General features: G+C 52.0%; 1 protein-coding gene across 1 annotated transcript in view; it reads right to left on the reverse strand.

The window, feature by feature from the left end:
* The window catches only part of vwa8 (von Willebrand factor A domain containing 8), a 34,711-nt gene that overhangs the window by 726 nt on the left and 10,512 nt on the right, over nucleotides 1–23,473 (reverse strand). Inside the window, exons 15-45 of the mRNA XM_037488075.2 lie at nucleotides 23,072–23,252; nucleotides 22,353–22,430; nucleotides 22,124–22,239; nucleotides 21,907–22,007; nucleotides 21,690–21,796; nucleotides 20,315–20,386; nucleotides 20,118–20,194; nucleotides 18,873–18,948; nucleotides 18,375–18,510; nucleotides 17,836–17,955; nucleotides 17,525–17,730; nucleotides 16,088–16,239; nucleotides 14,459–14,567; nucleotides 14,235–14,373; nucleotides 13,852–14,039; nucleotides 12,615–12,734; nucleotides 12,413–12,477; nucleotides 12,151–12,276; nucleotides 11,936–12,045; nucleotides 11,638–11,789; nucleotides 11,032–11,236; nucleotides 10,858–10,939; nucleotides 10,467–10,671; nucleotides 7,574–7,682; nucleotides 6,982–7,138; nucleotides 4,228–4,336; nucleotides 2,849–2,974; nucleotides 2,268–2,426; nucleotides 1,073–1,171; nucleotides 700–938; nucleotides 1–281 (exon numbers count right to left, since the gene is read on the reverse strand). The exon at nucleotides 1–281 is cut by the window's left edge and continues 726 nt beyond it. Coding sequence (XP_037343972.2) covers nucleotides 173–281; nucleotides 700–938; nucleotides 1,073–1,171; nucleotides 2,268–2,426; nucleotides 2,849–2,974; nucleotides 4,228–4,336; nucleotides 6,982–7,138; nucleotides 7,574–7,682; nucleotides 10,467–10,671; nucleotides 10,858–10,939; nucleotides 11,032–11,236; nucleotides 11,638–11,789; nucleotides 11,936–12,045; nucleotides 12,151–12,276; nucleotides 12,413–12,477; nucleotides 12,615–12,734; nucleotides 13,852–14,039; nucleotides 14,235–14,373; nucleotides 14,459–14,567; nucleotides 16,088–16,239; nucleotides 17,525–17,730; nucleotides 17,836–17,955; nucleotides 18,375–18,510; nucleotides 18,873–18,948; nucleotides 20,118–20,194; nucleotides 20,315–20,386; nucleotides 21,690–21,796; nucleotides 21,907–22,007; nucleotides 22,124–22,239; nucleotides 22,353–22,430; nucleotides 23,072–23,252 — 4,030 coding nt within the window. The 3' untranslated portion in view covers nucleotides 1–172. The remainder of the gene's footprint in view (nucleotides 282–699; nucleotides 939–1,072; nucleotides 1,172–2,267; nucleotides 2,427–2,848; nucleotides 2,975–4,227; nucleotides 4,337–6,981; nucleotides 7,139–7,573; nucleotides 7,683–10,466; nucleotides 10,672–10,857; nucleotides 10,940–11,031; nucleotides 11,237–11,637; nucleotides 11,790–11,935; nucleotides 12,046–12,150; nucleotides 12,277–12,412; nucleotides 12,478–12,614; nucleotides 12,735–13,851; nucleotides 14,040–14,234; nucleotides 14,374–14,458; nucleotides 14,568–16,087; nucleotides 16,240–17,524; nucleotides 17,731–17,835; nucleotides 17,956–18,374; nucleotides 18,511–18,872; nucleotides 18,949–20,117; nucleotides 20,195–20,314; nucleotides 20,387–21,689; nucleotides 21,797–21,906; nucleotides 22,008–22,123; nucleotides 22,240–22,352; nucleotides 22,431–23,071; nucleotides 23,253–23,473) is intronic.

Below are 23,473 nucleotides of genomic sequence, written 5' to 3' on the forward strand. Positions count from 1 at the left end.
GAAACCACGGCGGCCTCTTCCCGTCGAGGAGAATCTTCACTACTGAAGCAGCTGAGATGAAGTCATGTGATCTGATGCAGGAGGCGGGTTCTCATGCTCCCGAAGCTTCTCAGAGCGCACCGCGGGGGGGGGGGGGGGGGGGGGTCTGAACGCGTGGGATGAGAGGTGAGCCTTAGGCACCGGACAGCATCGTAGAGGCGAAGATCTGCTGCAGTATTTGAGGGATCTGCTTGGTGTCCATGGCAACGAAGGACCTCCCTGCTGGGAGGGTCTTTTGGAGTCTGAAAAGGAAAAAAAAACAGTTCTTTCTGTCGTTGTTTAATCGCTTACTTACACGTTCAACAGTTTGACCTCTAAAACAAGGACACACACACATCCTCACGTGAGGAACCGTGGCGACCCCCCCCACGGCGACCCCTCAACTCACATCAACGTCAATTTCTACACGAGTTAAAAAGTAAAAAGTAATTCCCTCCCGTCGCTGTTTAAGAGGGTCGGAGGTCCTAATCGTCACAGAGCCATGTGAGCGAGGGGGGGGTTACAGTCCATTGTGTGACTGCTCTCCAACCATGAAGCCTGAGGCTCTTCTGCGATCCTTAACATGGCTCCTGCCTGGTTGAGTAATCATTTCCCGCTTTGCCTCCCTTATTTGTACCCCCCCGGTCTCCGCCCCCTCCCTCCCTCCCTCCCACCCCTCACCTTTCGGCCTGATCGCCGAGGGATCCGATGAAGATGGCGAAGGCGTTGACCTGCGGGTCGGAGGTCAGGACCTGGGCGAAGCGCTCGGGCCGGATGCCGTAGCGCTCCAGGTTGGCGTCGCTCAGCACCACCACGAAGTGCTCGTCGGCCTCCTCCCGCGCCAGCTCCTTGATGCTGGCGTCGGTGCCCTCCAGAGTGAAGTCGCCGCTCATGCAGAACTGAGAGTGGGCGTGCATGTTCTGCAGGGCGGCGGCGCCGGCGCCGGAGGAGGAAACAAAAGACAGGTCAACAAGAGGTCGCTGGTCAGGTGCCACTCTGAGGGGAAGCCAACAACCAACGAGGGAGGAAACGGGCCGCTGTGGGGGAGGTGTACCTTGAGGACCTTGAGTCTGTCCTTGTTGTTCTTGGGGACTCGGTCCGCTCTGACCAGCTCGATGTCGTAGCCGTCGCCCGAGTGTCCCACCACGTCGTACTGCGAGGACAACAGACACTCGGATGAGGAGGGAGCCACGAACGTAGCGGGCAAGTGAGTGACACGACTAATGTAGGCAAGGGGCGTGACCGTGGCCGTGACCGTGGGCGTGACCGAGTCCTCCGCCCTTCGTCTTGCCGCAGAGCTCCGTGTCGCGGTCCGCTCCGGGGAGCTTGAAGCCCCGCCAGCTGGAGGGCGGAGGTCCGGTATCGACCCACAGAGCCACGTCTCCGTGAAGCACAACACGGAGGTCTCTGTCTCTCCTCACCAGCAGGTCGTTGGTCCAGATTGATGCGCGTTGGAGAGAAAGATGCCCGGCAAAACGGTGTGGGCGAGAACCAAACGAGACCAAGAGACCGGTCTATTGACCCTCCCCACCCCAAAGAATGCACGGTTACGCCCTTGAATGCGCGGCCCGGAATAGGGTGCCGGCGTGGGTGTAAAGACTCAGGTGCGACGGCGCTGAAACGCCAGATGGCAACGTATGGATGACCATCGGTGGGACAGCAGTCCGTTAACCCTGGAGGCGTCACATGGACTCCGTGGGCTCAGGGATCATGTGCATGAGCCATTTCTAATGAGGGCAGCTACGACCGTGGGGGGGGGGGGGGGGGGGGGGCAGAGATATGAGACATCTGTTCAGGACGCTGTTGCTGGGTAAGAAGCTGCCTTTTTGTTTCCCCCCTTCAAATTGTCAAATCTTTTTTTGTACTGTGGATTTTTTTTTCTCCCAGTTTCTGACGGATGTTCAAGCGAGGGGTGTTACGCAAAGAGAGCGGTTCAGCAGCACTGAGTGTGTGTGTGTGTGTGTGTGTGTGTGTGTGTGTGTGTGTGAGTGTGTGTGTGTGAGACACACTGATACGTGATCGGCATTAGGTGGGGTCGAGTATCACTTTGGGGCCCAGAAGTCTGTCCCTCCTCTCTAAGGCCCCCCGAGTGGGAAAGCAGCGCGGCGGCGCGTTGCAGTGCGCGTTGCAGTGCACGTTGCAGTGCACGTTGCAGCGCACGGTGCAGCGCACGTTGCAGCGCACGGTGCAGCGCACGGTGCAGCGCACGTTGCAGCGCACGTTGCAGCGCACGGTGCACAGGTCGTCACCTTGAACCTGTGCTCGTAGCCCTCCAGAGCCTCCATCACCATGCACACGGCCTCCATGGAGCGCTCCAGCCGGCCGTCCACGCCGTTGAAGCGGTACATGCTGCCCGACACGTCCACCAGCACCCGGAGGCGCTTGGGCTTCTGCTGAGGACTGCCCAGCTGTGAACACACACACACACACACACACAATGGGTAGCTTAGTTTAAATACCATTTGAGGCAAAGACAAAATGTAAAAGGAACTGACTTCATATGGACCTTCACAGCAGACCACAGACATGCAGCGCTCTGAGCTAAATAAGCCGGTAAAACATGGGGTGCGTTTTGTGGTCAGTGTGCGTTTGTTTGATTAGTGGGGGAGCCATCTTTCTGCACACAGTGTGTGTGTGTGTATATATACGCAACTATACATGTGAAACGACTTCAACCTGTGTGTGCAGCACAGGGTTTAATCGTATTCTCACACGCACCACTGGAATGTATCGTATGACAGGTAAAGCTTACAGTGATGTGTGTTTTTCTGGGAGGCGTGGTTTAAATATCTGTAACAACACACACACACACACACACACACACACACACCTCTGGGTCCAGCTCCCCTCGGCGCTTGTATATGGCCTTCTCCCCAGTCAGCCCATCAATGATTTTGGCATCATCCAGTTCTCCCAGCGCCTGGTTCTTCAACCACTGCCGCTCCTTCCCTTTAGCCTAAAAACACACACACACACACACACACGCACACACACACACACACACACACACACACAATTATGAGCTAATCAACTTTGCTGGGGCAGATGGTGAAACAAGGACAGGCAGACACATTGTAGACACAGACGGATTGGCAGAGCAGACACAACGAGGCCCCACATGGTCACCCAGCGGGTCACGGCCGGCGGTGGTCACATGGGAGGAGGGAGAGGCGAGGACAAAGCAGCATCGCGCTCAGTCCGCTCGCTCGGGAAGGAGCGCCGCTCCACAGAATCAGAGCGGCGAGGTGAACAAAAGCAGGAAGCGACGGGCTCCTCCGCGCCGCTGATAAGGCCTGCTGACGTTATTGCAGTTTCACACAACACGTGCGCACACACACACACACACACACACACACACACACACACACACACAAAAGAACACGGACAAGCCGTCACATCACCCTAAATAAGAAGGGTTTCCCTCAGGGAGACTGACGGCGGTTGGCAACAATATCAGTAAATTGAAAGGAGGCCAGCTCTGGTTAGGTGTGTGTGTGTGTGTGTGTGTGTGTGTGTGTGACTCCTTAAATCACTCCTCAGGTGTGATGACTTCACCGTGTCAGATTGGTATAATCTCCATCCGTCTTTCCAGCGGGGAAAGAGGCCCGAGGCTCTGAAGACCAACACAAACAATAACCAACGTTCATGCTCAGAGCCGGTGCAAACACCTGGATGGAGAAAACACACACACACGCACACACGCACACACACACACACACACACACACACACACACACACACACACACACACACACACACACAACAACGTATACAAACAGAGCTTCACACCTGGAGGAGAGAATAATAGAGCGTGGCTTGGTGGCGCTTCTCTGTAATCATTCTCCCATGTTGCATGCCTGCCCCCCCCCCCCCCCCACACCACACACACAGACACACACACACACACACACACACACACACACATTTCACCAAAGACTCTAAAACAAAAGGAGGAAAATCCAAACCAAAACATTGAAATAGAGACAATATCACATCCTGGGTTTCAAACCGCCGCCTCCCTAAGCTCTTGCTTTCATTCCTTCAGCCAATCAGGGTGCTCGGGGGGGGGGGGGGGGGGGGGAGCAACCGATTGCCTTCCCACAACTTTAGGGCAGCAGAAGTTGCAATAAAGTACCTGTCACCTAAATTGGTTGATCTGTGGCACAGCGCTGATAATGACAATAGGACACTTTAGGACATTCAGCCGACCTGCAGACTGTCCAGGACGATGCGCAGAGACTGGACCTGCCTCCGGACGGCGTTGGAGAAGCGCTCGTACGTGGAGGCATCGTACTCGCTCATGTCAATCTCCTTCAACCTGCGAGGATCAAACACACAAAGGGGAGAGATTCAGACAAACTACCCCCCCCCCACATCCGAGCACCAACCAGTCAGAGTTTCCCATCCAGTCACATGACCCCCCTAGGAGGCAGAATGTTTGATCCATTTCCAGGAATAAAAAGGACAGAGACGTGAGGGTCAGTGCTTTTAAGTGAGGAGGCTCCTTGTGTGTTCTCTCTAAAACACACCTGTGGACATCACAAGACAGGTGGGCTGCACCCCCCCCCCCCCCCCCCAGACTATGCTTATCAGCATAATCCCACCATGCAGGTCCCAAAGTACGGCAGACACAGAATCCCTCCTTGAGCCGGGGGGGGGGGTGGAGGGGGGGCGAGGGGGGGGCGGCTGCCAGGTGTTTGAAACGTTTGGTGTTAACCAGACCGTGACATCCACAGAGATACAAAGCAGTGACAACAGGACACAGGTAAGGGTTCAAGGATGGTGTCACGGCTCGTAACAGGGAGGGAGGGAGGGAGGGAGGGAGGGTGGGGGAGGGAGGGGGAGAGAGAGAGAGAGGAAGATTGTGTAGACTGCGCTGCCATCGGCCATGCGATCAAAAACACCCCCTCAGAGGAGGTCCGACCACATCTGAAACAGGGAAACAACGTCATCGAATCTCAAATGAAGGGAAATGAATGAGGACAAAGCCGGCGCTGAGACCATTTCATCGTTTCATAAACAAAATCAACCCTTTGATTGGGGGGGGGGGGGGGGGGGCGCATTCTTCTGACTCCTGCCCCGCCCAGCCTTAAATAGACCATGAGAATGTAGGAAAAACTTAAGCCACGAACGAAAGCCAAAAAATTCAACTTCTTTTCGTTTTTCTCACCTTTCTGTGCATTCATACATTTCACTTTTCACGTATTCGTCCATCCTCGATCCTCCCCTCCCCTCCCCCCCTCCCTCTCCTCCCTCCCTCTCCTCTCCTCCCTCCCTCCCCTGGCACACAGTGTCTCACACTGGTGTGAGGGTTATTCTAGAGCAGCACACACAGTCCCCCGGTCGGATCCTCTGCATTCACACCGCATCGCGTCGGCCCGCAGAAGAGCAGCTTCCTCCACACATTCCGAGGTGTGTGTCTGTGCGTGTGTGTGCGCACGTGTGTGTGTGTGAGAGAGAGAGAGAGAGGATGCGTGCGTGCGGACGCTCTGGCCAGTGGTCGCGGCTATTTCCTTCGAATTCCTCAACCTCGACGGAGGCGGGAGCAGCAGGGAAGGAGAAACGCGGGGGGAAAGCGTCTCCTCGCCGCCGGGCCCCCGCGGTTGTGTTTCAACGAAGGCTTTGCATTTGCATGAGCATCTGTGTGTTGTAAAAATAAATAAATAAATAAAACACACACTAAACGTTGCCCACACGCAGACATACTAATGCGAGTGTGTCCCTTAAGCTTTGGGAGGAATCTCTGTGGCGAAACTGGTGTTATTCTCATTTGTTTGTTTTGCATTCGTCAGAATTTGTCTCTGGTTAAAGGTTATCTGCTTAATAACAGATAAACCAGCTGATTAATACAAATAATACGCACACTTATTATCCAAGTCTCTCTTTTCATTTATTTCTGATCTTTCGACACAGCCAGAAAAATGCCTCGAGAAGAGTATGTGTGTGTACACGCTCACGTGGGCGTTTCCTCTCTAGACATACCTCAGCCTGCTTTTGAGTGTGTGTGTGTGTGTGAGTGTGTGTGTGTGTGCGTGTGTGTGTGTGTGTCAGGTGTTGAAGAGTTTACGGAGGGATCTTAGTTTGATTGGTGCTCAGCCTTAAGCTAAGCAAACAAAGGAACACACACACACACACACACACCAGTAAACTTATGGAAGTTATGGAAAAAAACAACATAAAATCAATCAATCAAGCTGTCTCCCCCCCTCCCTCCCTCCCTCCCTCCCTCCCTCCCTTTGCTCACCTGCTGCGTTCAAGAACAGTCATGTACTACAGTGACATGTACTTGGAAGCAAGGTATCAGCATGCAGCTACAAGAGAGTGTCTCTGGGCTTTAGGGGGACAATGATCGACGAGGAGGGAGGGAGGGAGGGAGAGGGAGTCGAGGAAGACATTTTATTTTTTAAAAGCAAGTGGAACGGATGAAGAAGGGCGAGAGAGGAGAGTCAGAGACGCTGTCCCCATGGCGTGAAAGCAGCCAGTGTGCGAGGAGGGCCACGCAGAAGAGGGAGGGGGGGGGGAGGGGGAGGATGGGGGAGAAAAGAAAGTAAAGAGAAAGAAACTGTTTGAAGCAAAGAACAGAGACGGCCTTCATGGTGGAGCTGGTGAAAGGGACGCCCTCTTAACCCTCCTCTCTGGAGCGAGTGTGTAGTGTAGACACACACACACACACACACACATAATGCTCAGTGGGATCTACCATGATGCCCGCTTTCATCCAACCGGGGGCCCTGCAGCCTGTGGATGGAGCGCCATACCTGGGGAGGACTGACCGACCAGGAAACACTGCCGACACACACACACACACACGCACACACACACACACCTGTTCCACATTACACACCTTTGTCAGTGGCGTGGTTACAGATGGGCGCAGCGATCCCTCACCGGACGGGACGCTTCTTGGCGGCGTGTTTTTACGGAATTAAAAAAAAATAATAATTAAAAAGAAAAGGCACCTACTTCTCTTTGAAGGCCTTTTCGCCCATTTCCCGGGCGGCTCTGCGGACCTCCTCCGGCACGGCGTCTTTCTCGGCCTGGGAGACCTGGTGGACCGTGTGTCCCGCGTCCAGCCGGTAGGGGCCCCCTTTGCCCCCCAGGCCCGCCGTGTCCCTGCCGCCTGCAGACACACAATTCATCGAGGGGTGAAGCAACCGCTGTGACTGCAGTTAAATGTGTTATATTTTGTGTTTTGGAAACAACAAAAAAGAAAAAATTCCCCATCAGAGTGAATTTTTGGGATACCGTTCATATCACCATTGGTATCGTACCCTTTATCGTTTAATTTATTTATTATTATTAAATTTTCTTATTTTAATTGTTTTGTTTATTATTTATTATATATATATATATATATATATATATATTATATATATATATATATATATATATATAATGTGTGTGTGTATATATACATATGGGCGTGTGTGTACCATCTGTGTTGAAAATGCCAAAATAAAAGTGATTAAAAACAACAAGAACAGGTGTGTGAATGACATCACAGATTTGCTTGGAACACACACACCACGCTGAGTGGGCGGAGCCTCTCGGTTACCTGTGCCTCCCGCCCACTGGTTCCCCCCAACGTGGGGAGCGTTGTTGGCGTCCACCTTGCCGTGTTTCGGGGCGGTGACGTCCAGGCCGCTGTCCCTCTGGACGGTGATCTGATGAGAGGGATCAGAGGGTCAGTGAACTGGGAAACGATAGGACACCCTTTAGGCTGCATTAAGAGACCCGGACTCAGAGAGGAGTGAGCGGTTCCTGTGGCTCAGCCGAGTACTGCAGGAGTCTGAAGGAGGAGTAGGAGGAGGAGGAGGACGGGGGGGGGGGGTGTTGTTGTTGTTGTTGACGTCTTGCAGGGTTCGTTTTGGAGGGACACTTATCAGTCAGGAAGCAGCGGCCCCCACACCTCCGAGCTCCGTTCTCACGTCCACGCGGAGCTGCTGTATCAGCGGAGCGCTCTATGTTTAGAGCGGATCGGACGGGTCAGTCTGATACGAGGGACAAGGACGAGATAAAACCCTCCGGGTGGGAACCAGCTCGCGGTGGGGGCCGACCCGTCAGGCTGGGGCTCAGGCTGATTTTAACTGAATGGATGCATGAAAAAAAAACAAGGAAATGAAAATCTGCCTTTCGACTCTCTTTTTCTTCTCTGCCTCCATGCTGGAAGATGTTGGTATAAAACGCCCTCCACAGGGGAGCCGGGCTGATACCACTCTGGTTTTCAACACAACCCCCCCCCCTGTAGAAGATCTGACTCCTAACACACACACACACACACACAGATATGCAGACCCACCATGATCTCCAGGTCAGCTGTGTTGGTTGTTGACGTTGCAGATCTACATGAGAAAACCCTCGCATGACAATAACATCGAAAGCATTGGGGGTGGGGTGTGGGGGGGGTGGGGGGGTGCATTTAAAATCGCAAACATCCCCACTGTGTCATGCGGCTGCAAACCAACAGAGCATCAGAAGAGAGCCTTTACTCTGGTGCTAGCAGAGATCCACGCTGTAGAAACGCTCGAGAAGCACCACGGGCGCCGTTTTCCCCCTGACAACAGAGCCCCGCCTCCATCAGGGCCATCAGTGTGCGTGTGTGCATGTGCGTGTGTGTGTGTGTGTGTGCTGGGCCCGGATGCTTTTAAAGATGTCTCAGAAATGAGTCCACCAGAGAGGAAGTGGAGCTAATGCGCAGCGCTGGTTGCAGCAATTCCTCTGTGTCATCGTTCTGCCCGGCGACAGCATTCCCCTCGAAAGGGGGTGTCCTCGTGCCAGTGAGAAAGGGCGACGAACGCTCTGCTTTCAGAAGCATGCCAGAGTGACGCTTTAGGACACGCGTCCCTCTCCCCGCAGATACAGGGGTATCAGATGGCAGAAGGCGTCCGTCGCGCCAAAATGGTACTTGGTCAGGAATGTTTTTAAATCATTCGAGATTTCAGGATGCTTCCAACAGGCAGATATCACTAATTTGCCGTGATGCTGGAAGTGAATTTCCCCACAAGCTCCGGGGACTTTGGAGGCTGAGCGACGCTTCAAAAAGGTGACAGGGCGCCCTGCGTCCTTCCGATGCCACGGGTCCCTGTGAGCTACAGACGCCACCTGATCCCCCCCCCGACTAAAAGGAGCGGGAAGAGGAGTAAAGGGGCCGTGAGAGGGATTCGTTTTTATGACTGTGGGAATCGGACCCCCCTCTTTTCCCCTTCGTCTCGGTTGCGTCTCTCGTCCGCAGTCCCATGAATGGCCTCATAGATTCTCCCTTTAGACAGAGACTGATTTAAGATTGGTGGCGTCTGTGTGTCTGTGCGCGTGTGTGTGTGTGTGTGTGGTGTGTGTGTGTGTGCGAGCCTGCTTTTGAGGTGCCCCTTGCCTGATAACTTGGCCCATTCTAGTGTGTGTGTGATGTCATAAATGCATGCCTCTACATGAATGTTTGAATATGTGCAAGTGTGTCTACAATACGAGCCACTGAGTGTGAAACAGTGGGCTCATGCAGATGTGTGTGTGTGTGTGTGTGTGTGTGTGTGCGCTAAGAACTAAGTTTGTAAGCTGCTCGTTGCACCACTAAAGGGGTTCCAAAATGTTACTGGCCCCATTTCAAAACGCTACCGTTGAGAGTCTGACTCTGAAGCGCAGCGGAGCGTGTGAGTACGACTGATAAGCTAACTTTCAGTTGTGCAAAGGGGGGGAGGGCGCCGGGGAAGACACCAACACACACACACACGCACGCACGCACGCACACACACATGCGGGTGTAAAAGCAGCCACAGTGAGGCTGCGTGACTGGACGCATGAGGGTGAACTGCGTGGGTTTGTTGATGAGAGGTACCTGTGTTTGGACTGGTTATCACTACTGAATACTAGATCGTATGTCAAGAATACAGATTTGACCTGTTATACCCCATTATAAAGTGTGTGAGCCTGTATCAGTTAATAAAGACTTCAATCAGAAAAACAGTTGAGTTGAAAAGTCACGATCAGGGTCTTTGACTCGGTGTAAACTCTGCTCCAGAAAACTCCCCCCCCCCCCCCTTACATCTGGGAGGCTCCTTCAACCAAAGAATTCCTGTGTTGTGTATGTGGGCACCTCAACAATGCTCTCCCAGTACGCCGGTTCCGAAATGCTGCGACCCATACCAAAGGTCAGAACTATTGCGTCATCAGCACAATGGCCGGCCATTCACACACACACACGCACGCACGCACGCCCCCCCCCGCCGCCCCTCCCCAGCTGGGTCGTAGGTCCCTGGGCTGGAAACATTCTGCTTAGCATGAAGTCAGGAATGTTCCTGCAGCTAAAATACTCAGAGGGAAATCCAGCCAAAATAACCCTGCTCACTGGGTAACATTTCTAGGGTAGCGGCGCCCCCTGGTGGCGTTGAGAGAGGCAACAAGAAGAGAGAGGCCCGTTTCCAGCCAGTTAACCGATCGGCAGGGCGGTGACGCACCTGCACCGGTCGGCCATCCTCTGAACCGATCATATTCCTCCACTCCATCAGCGATCGCTGCAGGGTGTCCGACCCCGTCTCCCAGAGCCGGACGTAGCCCCCCATGTCCACCGTGACCACGCCCCCGGAACCCAGGGCCGCCGCCAGCACGTCGGACTCCGACACCTTGGACAGCCAGCCGGTGTAAGGCGACGCGGTCGTCGACCTGCACAAGTCACAAAGACAATTTCTCTGTCAATAATACTTTAACTTTCCTTGAACAGCCGACAATTTCTTTCATAATTTGGTATTTTTAAACCTATTTTCCCATCAAGCAAAAAGATTTCTTTCTCAAGGCGATGCTGGTCTTTGGCCACCAGGAGGCGCTGGCGGATGCACGGCGGTACCTCACCTCGGGACGGGGATGTACTTGACCTTCTTGGAGCTCAGGTCCGCCACCTCCAGGTACGCCGCCGCCATGGGGGGGGTGACGTCTGAGTGACCGACAGCAGAGAGAGGGGGCGTGAACAACAAGCCCTCCGGGCCGACTTGCGCAGCTCATTTCTTTTTGGACCTGAACTCTGACCTTTGGGGTAGATCTCCCTCAGGGGCACCTTGCTGGGCGGAAGCGCCCGGACCACCTGATTGGCCGACAGCAGGCCCACACAGTTGTCCCGCTTGGCCGGGCCGGAGCGGAGCCCCCCCCTCAGGAGCGCGTGGGCGCCGCCGTCGGCCCCCTTCACCAGCGACAGGTCCACGGGCCTCTTGAAGCTGTACACCTCGTTAGGGGACTGGACCAGAGAAGGAACAGTGTCACTGGTACCTGGTTACTCCTCATATGGAGGAATCTTTCCTTCTTAGACAGGATAGTTACACACAACACAAATTGTAGCCTCAATTTAGTCTCATCTTTAACTTTATATATGTGCACGTGGGGAGGGGGGGGGGGGGGGGGGGCACTGAGCCTCTTCTCTGTACACACACTTGATTAAACTGAGGGAACACGGCATGTATATATACTATATATATATATATATATATATATATATATATATATATATATATATATACTGTCTTGGCTGATTTAATGGTGAATCCAAAAAAAGCTTCACATGCCCCAAACATGAACCCGCTTTTGTTTCCCCCCTCCCCGTACCCCCCCCCCCAAACCGCGTCCTTTTATAGGTCTCACCACGAGGTCCGGAAAGCCCACCACGACCCGGGCGAAGGAGCCGCTGTCGGCCAGAATGCGGTTCGGTGAAACAATCTTCTGGTCCAGAGCGGCGCTGAGGTTCTCGTTGGGAAGCTGCTCACACGACAGCATCTGGGGGGCAGATACCTCAACTGGGAAGGGAAGGCGGGGGGGGGGGGGGGGGGGGGAGTGATGAGATTACAGCAGTGCAGACAGTGGGACTAGTACTAGTACTTCTGTCCGTCTGCGTGGTTTTGTTGACATAAAGACACGAAGAGGACGTGCTGCTCGTATTTACCCGAGGTGGCGCCGTGTCCCGAGGCCGCCGGGTCCTCGCTGATGCTGTGGAGCTGACACACGCCCGCCTCCTCGGCGCTCATGTGCATGGGCTTGGTCAGCAGGAACTTCCTATTCAGTGTCATCGCGGCGTCATTACTCGCAGCTTTCGGGGGGGGGGGGGGGGGTGAATTCAAAACTCGGGAGGCGCTCAGAGGGACGCGCTGCCGGACTTACTTGTTGGTTTTGCTCTCCAGCAGCAGCCAGCGGTCCTCCGCCGCCAGGTGGACGGACCTCAGGTTGATGGGAAGCGAGATGGAGTGAACCCGGCCCTCCAGCACGTCCAGCACCTCCAGCTGGTTGCTGCACACACACACACACACACACACACACACACACACACACACACACACACACACACACACACACAAAGGCGTGCGATCAACACGTGGCGGCGGTAGCTCGGCTGTGCCGCGCGGTCGGGATCGGAGGAGCTTACCCTTCCTCCTTGTAGAAGAGGAGCCAGTTTTTGTGGGCAAAGTCGCGGCACATTTTATGGGCCGCCTGCAAAACGCACAACGACAAAACGCCCAGATGAAGAAGACGATGCGTTTCTGCACAATGCATCTTAGTTCGACTGGTCCTGGACAAAAAGGACGAACGCATCTCATGAGTGCGTGTGAAGAGCGGAGGCCACTCACCTGTGGCTCCTTACTGCTCCACCAGCTGGAGGCCTTGGTGGAGGACTGATCTGTGTCCGGAGACAGCACGAGCCTCCGCACGGCGCCCGTCTGCATGTCCACATGGAGCACCGTGTTACTCTGAGAGGGAGTGCAAAAGGAAACGTCAGGGCAAGGCTGCTTTCACGATAAAACGTTGTTATAACCTCAAAACTAGTTATCAAGTGTGCAAATGCAAGAATTACACAAGTGAATTTGATGAAATCGTTTGAGCCAAACATTTATATTAGTTGTTGCAGTAGATTACATCGGTGACTGTGCAAATGGCGTCTTATCTTAAATCGAGGTTCCCGCAAACACTAATAAAAACTCAGTCACCCCCCCTCCCCACACACACACACACACACACACACACACACACACACACACACACACACACACACACACACACACACATCCCCCGTAGCGATGACTGGTGGAGCTATTCGGAGAAGGCAAACCCCATTTCCTGATTCTAAACATACATGGGGAGGGGTGTGTGCATGTGTGTGAGCGTGCATGTGTGAGCACGCGTGTGCGCCCTACATGGGGACGTGTCTCCTGAAAGGCCGAGGGGGAAACCTCATTTAGTCTTTGAGGGATTTTGTTTGTCCTTGAACAACACATTTGTATGTTCTTTTGTATCCGTTCAGTAGTATGTGTGAATGAGTCATTTTCCTAGAATCTGCATGCCTGTCTGTGTGTGTGTGTGTGTGTGTGTGTGAGATTTCCCAGGGTTACAGGGTGACCTGTGAACGAACTTGCTGTTGTCTGGAGATCTTCACTCTTAGACAGACGCTTCACGATCCATCATCTGAGTATTTTTAGAAGCCCTCCTCTTGCCTAATATGCACTAGCTGGAAAAGTGTTCTGCTTGTGCAGAAGTGGCTGACATTCATTGTTCTCCTCTCCTTCTCTGCTCTGCTGTCAAGAGATGTTTTAAATCATTTCTGAGGAACCCGTTGGGGTGGAAGCACCAGAGAGGATGTACCTGAGTGAACACTGACAGCCTGGGAGTCTCGACAACCTTTTGTTGTTTGTACTACCTTTGCTGTGTGGGTATCTGCTGTAGTGGTATCTGCTGCCTGTGTATCCTACTGAAATAGCTTTTTTTTCTCCCCTTCAGTTAAGTTTTCAGCATTCGATCACTTGATCTGTGCAGGGATTCAGACCAGCACTCGCTGAGTGTACATCTGCGTGCTCTCTCTCTTGTGCCAACCTGCTCCTCGTGCAGCACCACCTGTCCACCCAGAGGACTGCCGAGCGGTGCCACGGTGACCAGGGGCTGCCAGGCGCCGCCGATGGTCCTGGGGAAGACGTCGTAGAGCTCCACGCAGCGAATGGTCTCGCCCCGCTGCTTCATGGAGTACAGCGACACGGGGTTACACGTGGCCACGTACAGCTCATCTGCAACACAAACCCCCCCCCCCCCAGACTATTGTCAACACCGTGACACCTGCAGACACATTTCACCTTTAAGTCCACACATACTCTGTGATCCCCATCATTGAACTAGTTGTGTTCGGTCCAACCGTGTTTGCACAGCTCAGAAACCTGATAATGTGTTGTCATGTGTGTGAGTGCGTGCGCGTGCGTGTTCACCATCTTCGGTGGCGACATCGCAGATGATGTTGACGTGGTCCATGGGGATCTGCCAGTGGGCCTTCTCCTCGCTGAAACTCAGAGCCCTGCTCTCCTGTCGGCCGCAGGGGTAGCTCTGCACACGGAGGAACACGGGGCCCTGGAAGCACAGGACGCACACATTAAATGACTGATCCCCCCCACACCAATGTAAGGGGGGAGGGGGGGGGGGGGGGAGTGTTTACCTTTATGTCCACGGGGCGCGTCTCAGCGGGACACAGCAGTTTGCGTCGAGCGTTGCCATCTTGGTTTGTCGTCCAGTAGCCCGTCATCTGGACCTCGGGCAGGGGCAACCTGAAGGCGGAAGGGTCACATGGTGACAACTGCGTGCGGAGAACTGCGAACGAAAGGTGAGCGGATCGAAAGACGACGTGCCGCGAGCAATGTTTTTTTTTATGGCTTCCTGATGTTTCATTTTGGAAAATCAAGGGTTTCGCTGTCACCGATTTCCTGCGTCCAAAACTTCAAAGAAAATGAACTCATCTCATAAGTGCAGCACCGCAAGATGAGTTCATACAAACATTTAATGTGATCCGGCTCCAGGGGGGGGGGGGGGGGGGGGGGGAGGATGGGGGAGGGGGCAATTTGGGACCACTGACAGTGTGTCTGCTCGTTGTGTCTGGCCAGATGTTCACTGGTCGTCCCACAAATCGCAGCTGGGATTGTGGCCACAGTCTTATTAGCGAAGTGAAAGAACCGCGATGGACGATCCTCTGATCATAAACAGTTCCTTGTTTTCTGAAGTCTGAAATTGGAAATCACGGGACAAAGTATTTGCCGTTGTGTACACAAGATGTTGTGGGATAGAAAGGGTTCCAGATGGGCTTTTAAAAAGCTTCTTTCTAGAAGAATACTTGTTTCTGCTCTGCCCTCAAGAGGTTACTTGAGCGATTCATTAAATTACATTTTTCAAAAGGGTCCAATAAAACCACAGGAGACAGAAGAAACAAATATTTTCCTTTATTTAGAAGACAAACTATGCATAGCGGGACAATGTAGTGGATATTAGGATATAATCTTTCCCTTATGGGAAAGGTGAGGTGATGTGAATGACCTACTCCTCCATTCATTTAACACAAGACTTCATGGAAGCCCCAAAGTTTAAATGGGACTAAATAAAAATCACACACATTTGCACAGCGGTCGTGCCTTTTATGAATCTTCATTATTATTTTGAGGTGTGAGCAGCTTCACGAGGGAAATCATCGCTCTCGGCTCAGACGCTCTTTGGCGGCACAGAAGGAAGCTTTGCATCCATTTCTAAAAGAGGACAAATATGACGCACTTTTGATTGTGGGGTGAACTGTCCCTTTAATTCATACCGACACCAATCAGAGGGCCTAAGACAACACCAGCCCATTTTATGCATTTCAGGATTTAATGTCTAAAAAGTTACAAAAACGGTAACTGCTCCCTCTCAGCAGGACGGGTTCTCCTCAGAAAGATGAGAGTTCTACAGAATACTTCCGTCCTCTGAAGAAACACTTCACGCTCCATCAAAGGCACGCGCTTACTACACTAGTTATCCACAGACAGTTTGGGAATTTTTTTAGGGTGGAAAAATGGATATAAATAATGTGTTTCCTAAAATTCCGATTAAAAAGGCTAAACCCGGATCTCGCTTGTTAAATTAAGTCTCTTTCTGATCTAATGTTTTGATGTATTTTGATGCACTAGTTATTGACATTAGACACCTGTTTCGTCGTATTCTAACCGCTTTCTGACTGGCCGCTGTGTGTGTGTGTGTGTGTGTGTGTGTGTGTGTGTGTGTGTGTGTGTGTGTGTCAGCCTGGTGCTCCTGATGCCTCCCTTACTCCTTCGCCAGGTGGACAGAGCTGGGCTTGGCGCCGATGGGAATCCCGTGCTTGTGCAGCGCTTCGATGACGACCTCCCGCATGTCTTTGTTGTAGGCGTCAAAGTCAAAGACGTTTCGCACCACGTTGGCCAAACCCTCCTCGGGGAATTTCTGTGGTAGAGAAGGAGGTGGAGGAGGTGTGGGTAGAGGAGAAGGAAGGTAGCGGGGAGGATAAAGGGAGGAACGACAGGGAGATAAGAAGGAAAAGGAGCGAGGAGGGTGTCAAGTAGGATGGAATAAAAGGGGAAAAAGCAGAGAAGATGGAATGAAGAAGGCCAAAGAAGGAAATAACGTAAATATAAAGTCTTCAGCGGGGGTCGATGAGGGGACGCGGCCCGCGAGGTAACTCATCTCTCGTCTCTGGCAACAACGCCGACAGACGAGGCACCGCTGAGGTATTGCGTTTGGGAAATAATTGGGAGGGGATACGAGTTATATGGCCTCAATAAATTTTCCGTATTGCGCAGTAACTATGGCGATAGGTTGGTAAATAGACAACGAGGGGGGGGGGGGGGGAAACCGGAGAGCCGGGAAGAGACAACGCTTTTAAAACCAAGTCAGGAACGTTATCCAGGTGCTGCTGCTAACTTTAGACGGACATTTCTCATTATTTCATGACAACTTTAAGACTAAAAAAATGAAGCCTGATTAAGGGGAAGGGAAACCATGAAAGGTTTGTTTTCATTGAAACCTTTTCAAAGGTTCTGACAGTTTAAATGCCAACACACAACAATTTACTCACTACAATGTTTTATTGAGGCCAACAGGATTGTGAATCCGGCACATCGGCACATGGAGAAGATCAATACCGGCTAGATAGAGCTGGATCGGGCCGCATTGATCTGGGCTCAGTTACCACCAAGGTGCATTTATGACCAAATCCCCCTCCCTGTATCTGTCCCACTCCTGCATGTGTCAATAGTGGAAGTGAGGGAGTGAGGGGGGGGGGTACTAGGGGCCACTGGGGAAATCAAACATTAGAGCTCGTGCACTGAATTATTGATCCGCAGCTCAACTCGGAGTTTCCCTTTTCTCAAGAACCCTGTTCATCTGGCTGAAGACTGAAGATCCCTACGAGACGTGGCCACCCAGGTCATCCAATGCAGAAGAAACTACACGTGCACTTTGTTTTCCCCCTTTCACGAGGACAGGAGGAGCAGGACCACTTCAATTATTATATTGTTTTACTGCAAACTAATAAAGCAGTATAACGAAAAAAAGCAATGAAACAGAATGTGGAAAACATGCATGTGTTTTGCTGCTTGTGATTGTGCAGCAGTGTATTTGAGTGCGTGTTCCCGAACCCCTCTCTAAAAGGTCACAGCTGTGCAGGAACAAGGTCACATGAACCCAAAAAAAAAAGAAGGAGAGAAGGGGAGCGTTGGATTCCCGTTACCTGGAGGTGTTTGACTATGTTGACCACCTCCCGGGTGGAGTACGGGTAGGTGATGGTGCCCCGGTCGGCCATGGACCTCAGGTCTCCGAAGGCGGCCACCAGCTTCTGCAGCGTGGCGTCGGGGACGTCAGGGCCGTACTGCTTCAGCATCGCCAGCTCCGCCTGCGGCTTCGGGTTGTCCACGGCGTGGCAGCTGAAGATGTCCCCTGCGCAGAAGGACACGGGCTGCGTCAGGGGGGGGGGGGGGGGTCTCGAATGAGGAGGAAATGTTACGGCCCTCCGCCCGCGGGACGTGGGCGCCGTGCGCGTACCGAGGGCGCCAAAGAAGTCGTTGCCCAGGAAGGGGAAACCAGGCCGGTTGGCGAGGACGAGCATCCTGAAGTCGGGGTGCATGACGATGGCGTTGGGCCTCCCCGCCGCCTCTCGTGGATCTGTGCAGGAGACATGACGAGCGACGTGAGACAGACACACACACACACACACACACACACACACACCTCTGCACCCCCGATAGCATCGCTGTCTCAAGTTTGTGTTTATTGAGGCCTCAAGGTTGCGTTTACATTCCTCCGGGGGGGGGGGGAAGAGCTTCTCGGGAATCGAAACTGTGATTACGCGGGACGACATGGAAAATATCCTCGTTTATAGAGCCGCTGGATCCAGAATCCACTGATGCCTCTCCATAAAGGCTTTTATCCTAAGCCTCCTTTAAATCTGATGTTTTACTCGTGTTTGTCTTCGCTGACATCCAATCCGCAACTCGTCCATCTCGTGCTCCCGCTTCTGTTGTATCTGGGACGTGTCTTTTGTCAAGGTCCCTGTGTGTGTGTGTGTGTGTGTGTGTGTGTACCTGAGAGGATTCTGCGTCCGTCGGCCAGGATCATCTCTCCGCTCTCCACCAGGGTTTTGAGGATGCAGGTGACGTTGGTGGGAGCTTTGTCCGCCTCGTCAATCACCAATATGTGACCCAGTTTCACTGCCTTCACCTGTGTGTGTACAAACACACACACACGCACACACACACACACACGCGCACAGTTATGGTGGCAGGCGGCACCTTTTTGGCTGAAATAATAAATCACAGTACGAACAGGAATTTCCCCTTTAAAGGCCAGTTATTCCCGTGGTACGGATAGATTGTCCCTTTCTCTCCTCCTGCACCTGTTAAGGTAGGAGCACTCATTTGGATATTGATATTTTAACCCTTAAAAGACCAGACCGGGAGCAGAATGCCGCTGCAAAAGTCTTTTTGGTGGATTTACTGACCTGCAAACAGCTGTTGGTTTAAAGTATGAACGACATACGGGGAGAGTGATGCTGTAAAAATGTAAAAGTGTGCTAAACTGACCAGTGGCGAGTCCTCGTACATGATGATGCCATCTCGGACGGAGGGCTGCAAAGTCAGAGTCTGGACGGTCGTATCTCTGAGTAAAAAAAATACATTTCGTGCTCACAAATGAAGAATTACCACGGGGGGGGAAGCATAACGTAGATCTCCATTGACCTTCAGGAGGTGGTTTTGTTCAACGTATCTCCCACGTCTGAAGGACAGTCTGGTGTAATTTTCCTTTAACTAAAAGATAATTTGCGTCCCTTGCGGCCTCCTTCTTCCTCTGAACATCTCTCTCTTCAACCCCTCCCCAACATCTCCAGGTGTGACCCCCGGAGCCGTCCTGGTTTCTCTTCATAGGCCCCGTGGTTCACACACGGGCCGAGGCGAGGACTCGAGTCGTCTCTACGCGTTTTAACCCAAATCCCGTTGAGGGGGACGGAGCCGATACCTCAGTTCTTCAGGTTTGCATACGTCAGTATTAGTGGCTCCATCCACACCTCCGCCTCTGATGAACCAGCCAAACTACAGCGAGGATGTCTCCTCAGCTCGCGGCACGCGGCTCTGCGGGGGCGGGCGAGTATTTAAAGAATCAGTGGAGTTAACAGAGACTTCTTCCAATGGTCTCCGACTCTCTAATATGGGCATGTGAAGTCCCTTTTCTGGGGAAGGATGGCCTAATTTACCCATGACCAAAATAGTTCCTGACCCCCTTTGATGGGACGGCTGTTAGGGGAGTAAGCCAAACTGCTGGCTGCTCACATCTGCCTGGAATAGAGTTTCTTTGTTCCTCTGTTTGAGAAAAACAAGACCTAAAAAGAAACATGTGATTATTTGTGCTTAGATGCGTCATAATTGCGTCCGACCACAGCAGATATATTTGGACCGTTTTAGAATCTGACATCCCGTTAGGGACCTTCAAGTATTTGAACTTTTAATGCAATAATAATAATAATAATAGGTCATCCCTCATTAAAACATCTGATAACACACAAGCTGTTCCGTCCATGAACATGCGAGCTGGAGTCACATGGGGCGGCCGAAAAGAGATGTAATTATAAATTGCAATTTTTTTTGTTGAAGGAAGCTATTCAGAGAAAGTTTGAAACGGTGACCCAGAACGGAGGAAAGTGGGACGGAATCAAAGCTGCGAGGAGAAGCGGAGGATATTTGGGCTGGATTATAAAACACCACAGACTGACATCTCGTCCTGACTGCAGGACGCATGAAAACAACGTGACGTCTCCTCCACGTCCTCCTCACCTGTGGAGCTGCAGGTATTCCCTGGGCCGGTTCAGGAGGTGCAGGAACCGGTCCACTATTTTATTCTTACCGACGCCCTGCAGAAGAAATAACAATCAAATCAAATCAAATTCCGCCCACTACGTTTCAGGCCCAGTCCAAACAGGGCTCAAGAACCAATATTCTGCACTTAAGAAGCACTGCGACGCGTCACTCACCTGGTTGCCCACCAAGAGGAGGTGCTCTCCTAAAAGAAAGTCTTTCAACATGTCTTCCATCACCATCATGTGCTGCGGAGACATTAAAACACACAACAGTTGGGTGGACTTGATGTTGAACCCAGGTGGACATCGCATTTCACACACCATGAAAAGGCTTCTGTTGTCCCTGTTGCAAGATGAAAAAAATACAATCTTAAAACCACTTGTGTGGAAAATTGGGAAGTTAGCAGCCCCCCCCCCCCCTCTGTTCCTGTGATTTTACACCTGTGCTTCTGCTCTGGAGACAGAAACGGGTCATTTAAAGAAGTAGGGCAACACCGTTGCTCTCTTCTTCTCTCAGCCACTTTTATTTCAGTCTGCAGCACAAGCAGGGAGAGAATTAAAAAAAAAAAAAAAGCAGAATCAGGACAGAGTGAGAAAGAGATAATCTGGGTCACATTGAGGCAGAACGTCCCCTTTTTGAACCGGGGATCCTAAACTTTCTTTGTTACTTTGTTACTAAGACTTATTATGCTTTTATTCAATAGTGCACCGTATCAATACCACAGTTAATATTAAGTTTAGACACCACAGCAAAGTTTAAATCTCCAACGAATCTGTAATGGATGTGTTACTCTCTTCCATGTGCACAGCAACATTTGGAGAAAATAATTAATCCTCCTCTAATAAGAGAATATTATATATAAGTGCAGTGTGCAATCAGGCTGCCGTACTCAATCAAACGAGCAATTATTTGGATGTGCATTGAGCTGCCTCGTGTAGACTGGTCCACATTAAAAGCGAGGGGGGAGGGGGGGGGGGGGGGGGGGGGGGTGTGTGTCTCTCTGAACGTGACACCTGTTTGAAGGTATGAACTCGTCTTGCACCATCTTCGCTCTTTGGTATAACGATCACAATTACAACCTGTTTTCCTGCTGCACACACAGAGAAATACGCAAGAGAATAAAAGTCACATGGCTTTCTTTTCCAATAACACCCCCCCCCCCTCCTAAAGAAGCAAGAGGCAACAACAAAGGGCACGGCCCTGGATAACATCTTCTAATGCCAGAACTAGAAGCTAAATCCCTCTTAATGAAATAGTGTCAGACACTGCAACAAGGACAGAGTTGTATTAAAAACAACAACAACAAGGAGCAGAGAAAAGATCCCAGGTGGTGCGTGACCTCACTGCACTGTGCAGAGAATACACAACGCCATCCTTAATGCTTTGAGGCAAATACAAGAAAAACACGGCGGATTATTCTTTATTGTTTCTAATCCGGGCTCCATTCCCCTCGTGTCCCTTCAAAATCTGGGTCACGTCCTGTAAATAGACGTCTTTCCTCGGTCACACTTATCAGGGCCGCTATTACACTCCGTTGTGTTCTACTACCTGGGGATTATCGTAGAACAGCACATCTGGGACCTTCATTTTCTCAGCGGCGCTGTGGACGGGAGCAGAGACGCCGCCAATGGTCAACACGCCGTCCTCTATCGAACCTGGACACACACACACACACACACACACACACAGGAGATGATGCACTCACACAACGACTAAATACTCTATCAAATGTACCAGAAACACTGAATGGTGACTGGGGACTTACAGCTCAGGTCACGAGGGGGCTCGGATGGATCTGCCGTGTCCTGCACGGAGCAGTCGGCGAGGCTTTTATCGAGAGAGGCGCGGGCCAGGCTGGGCAGGAACCTGACACACACAAACACGGTGCTCACAATCACACAGCGTGTTTCTGAAAAAGTGCACCACAACCTGCTAAAAAAACCCCACAAGGACTGGGATTGTGTGTGTGTGCGTGTGTGTACCTTGAGAGACAGGCCTTGTTGACGGCGTGAGCGATGCTCTCCTCGGGGTACCGAGAGAGACGGCGACAGATCCTCAGCAGCTGTCTGGTGGAGAGGGAAGAGGCCAGAGACTGCGCCTGGAGGAAAACACACACACACACACACCATGCAATTAATACATTACTCACACATGAGTAAACAAAGCAGTGAGTGCATGCAAACACACACACACACACACACACACACACACCGTGGGGTCGTTCGTCTTGCGCAGAGTGTGCGTGAGGTGCAGGAGCTGCTCCGCCGCTTCCTTTGGAACATCGCGGGTCTGATGAGAGAGGGAAGGGGGGGAGGTGGGGGGGGGGGGATGAGATGAGAGGGGCCGATGAAGAGGAGGGTGTGTTTACGCGAGGAGAGAAGTGCATTTTGAGTCATCAATTACTAAAAGGCAACATCCAGAAGGACGGAGGACGACTGCGCTGGAGATTTAGTCGGGGTCACACGTCGGCTGCACCAAACCGCGCCAAAACCACGGGAAAAAAAAATTGCCAAACAAGGTCAGCGCCTCCTCTTCTGTGTGCGTGGCTGACACGTTGTGTTAACGTTACACACATTGCAGTGTCGCTGCCAAGTCTCAACTTATTTGGAAAAATAAACTCCGGGTTGCCTGAGCTCCACAAAAGGCCAATAAAACGTCCCATCCTGCATTAAACCTCGTTTTCCTGGATGAAGACCACGAAGTTGTGCACAGCGTCATTCCATCGGCACCCGGAGGAGAGCGGGTTTTTTTTATTTGGAAGCTTTCATGTCTCTGGCAAAAACTATTTGCTTAATTTTTGGTTTACATCTAAACAGACAAGATTTATAGCAACATTTTCTTCAAGTCTTACATAAAGTTTGTCTCTCCTGTGGATCGGGGGGGAGGGGAAGGGAAGGGGGGGGGGGGTGTGATTAGTGGGCGTGTCTCACCAGTCCCTGTATGAGGTCCATCTCCTCGGCGATGGCCATCGGGGGGACCGCGTGGTAGAGGAACATGGTGAGCAGCTCCGGGCCCAGCCACTGCTGCTGACCTCTGCTGCCGGCGCCCCCCACCACGGGGGGCTCGGCCAGAGCCAGCACCCTGAAGGACGGGTGGATGGGGAAGACGGACCTGCGGATGCACACGGGGCGGCGGCTGCTGTATGTACGGGACGTTTTGTCACATGATGCAATGCAAACTCTTAACGGGGCCAATTATCACCACGGTTGGTTGATTTTAAAGCCACAGAGCCAAAGTTGTCCTGCAGCTGGCATTTATTTATAAATCCTACAAAAGAAAGACTTGATTTCTTTTAAGTCAAAACATTAAATCGCTTGCAATTTATCGCTGGT

Source organism: Pungitius pungitius, chromosome 10 (assembly GCF_949316345.1).
Source record: "Pungitius pungitius chromosome 10, fPunPun2.1, whole genome shotgun sequence".
Lineage (NCBI taxonomy): Eukaryota > Metazoa > Chordata > Actinopteri > Perciformes > Gasterosteidae > Pungitius > Pungitius pungitius.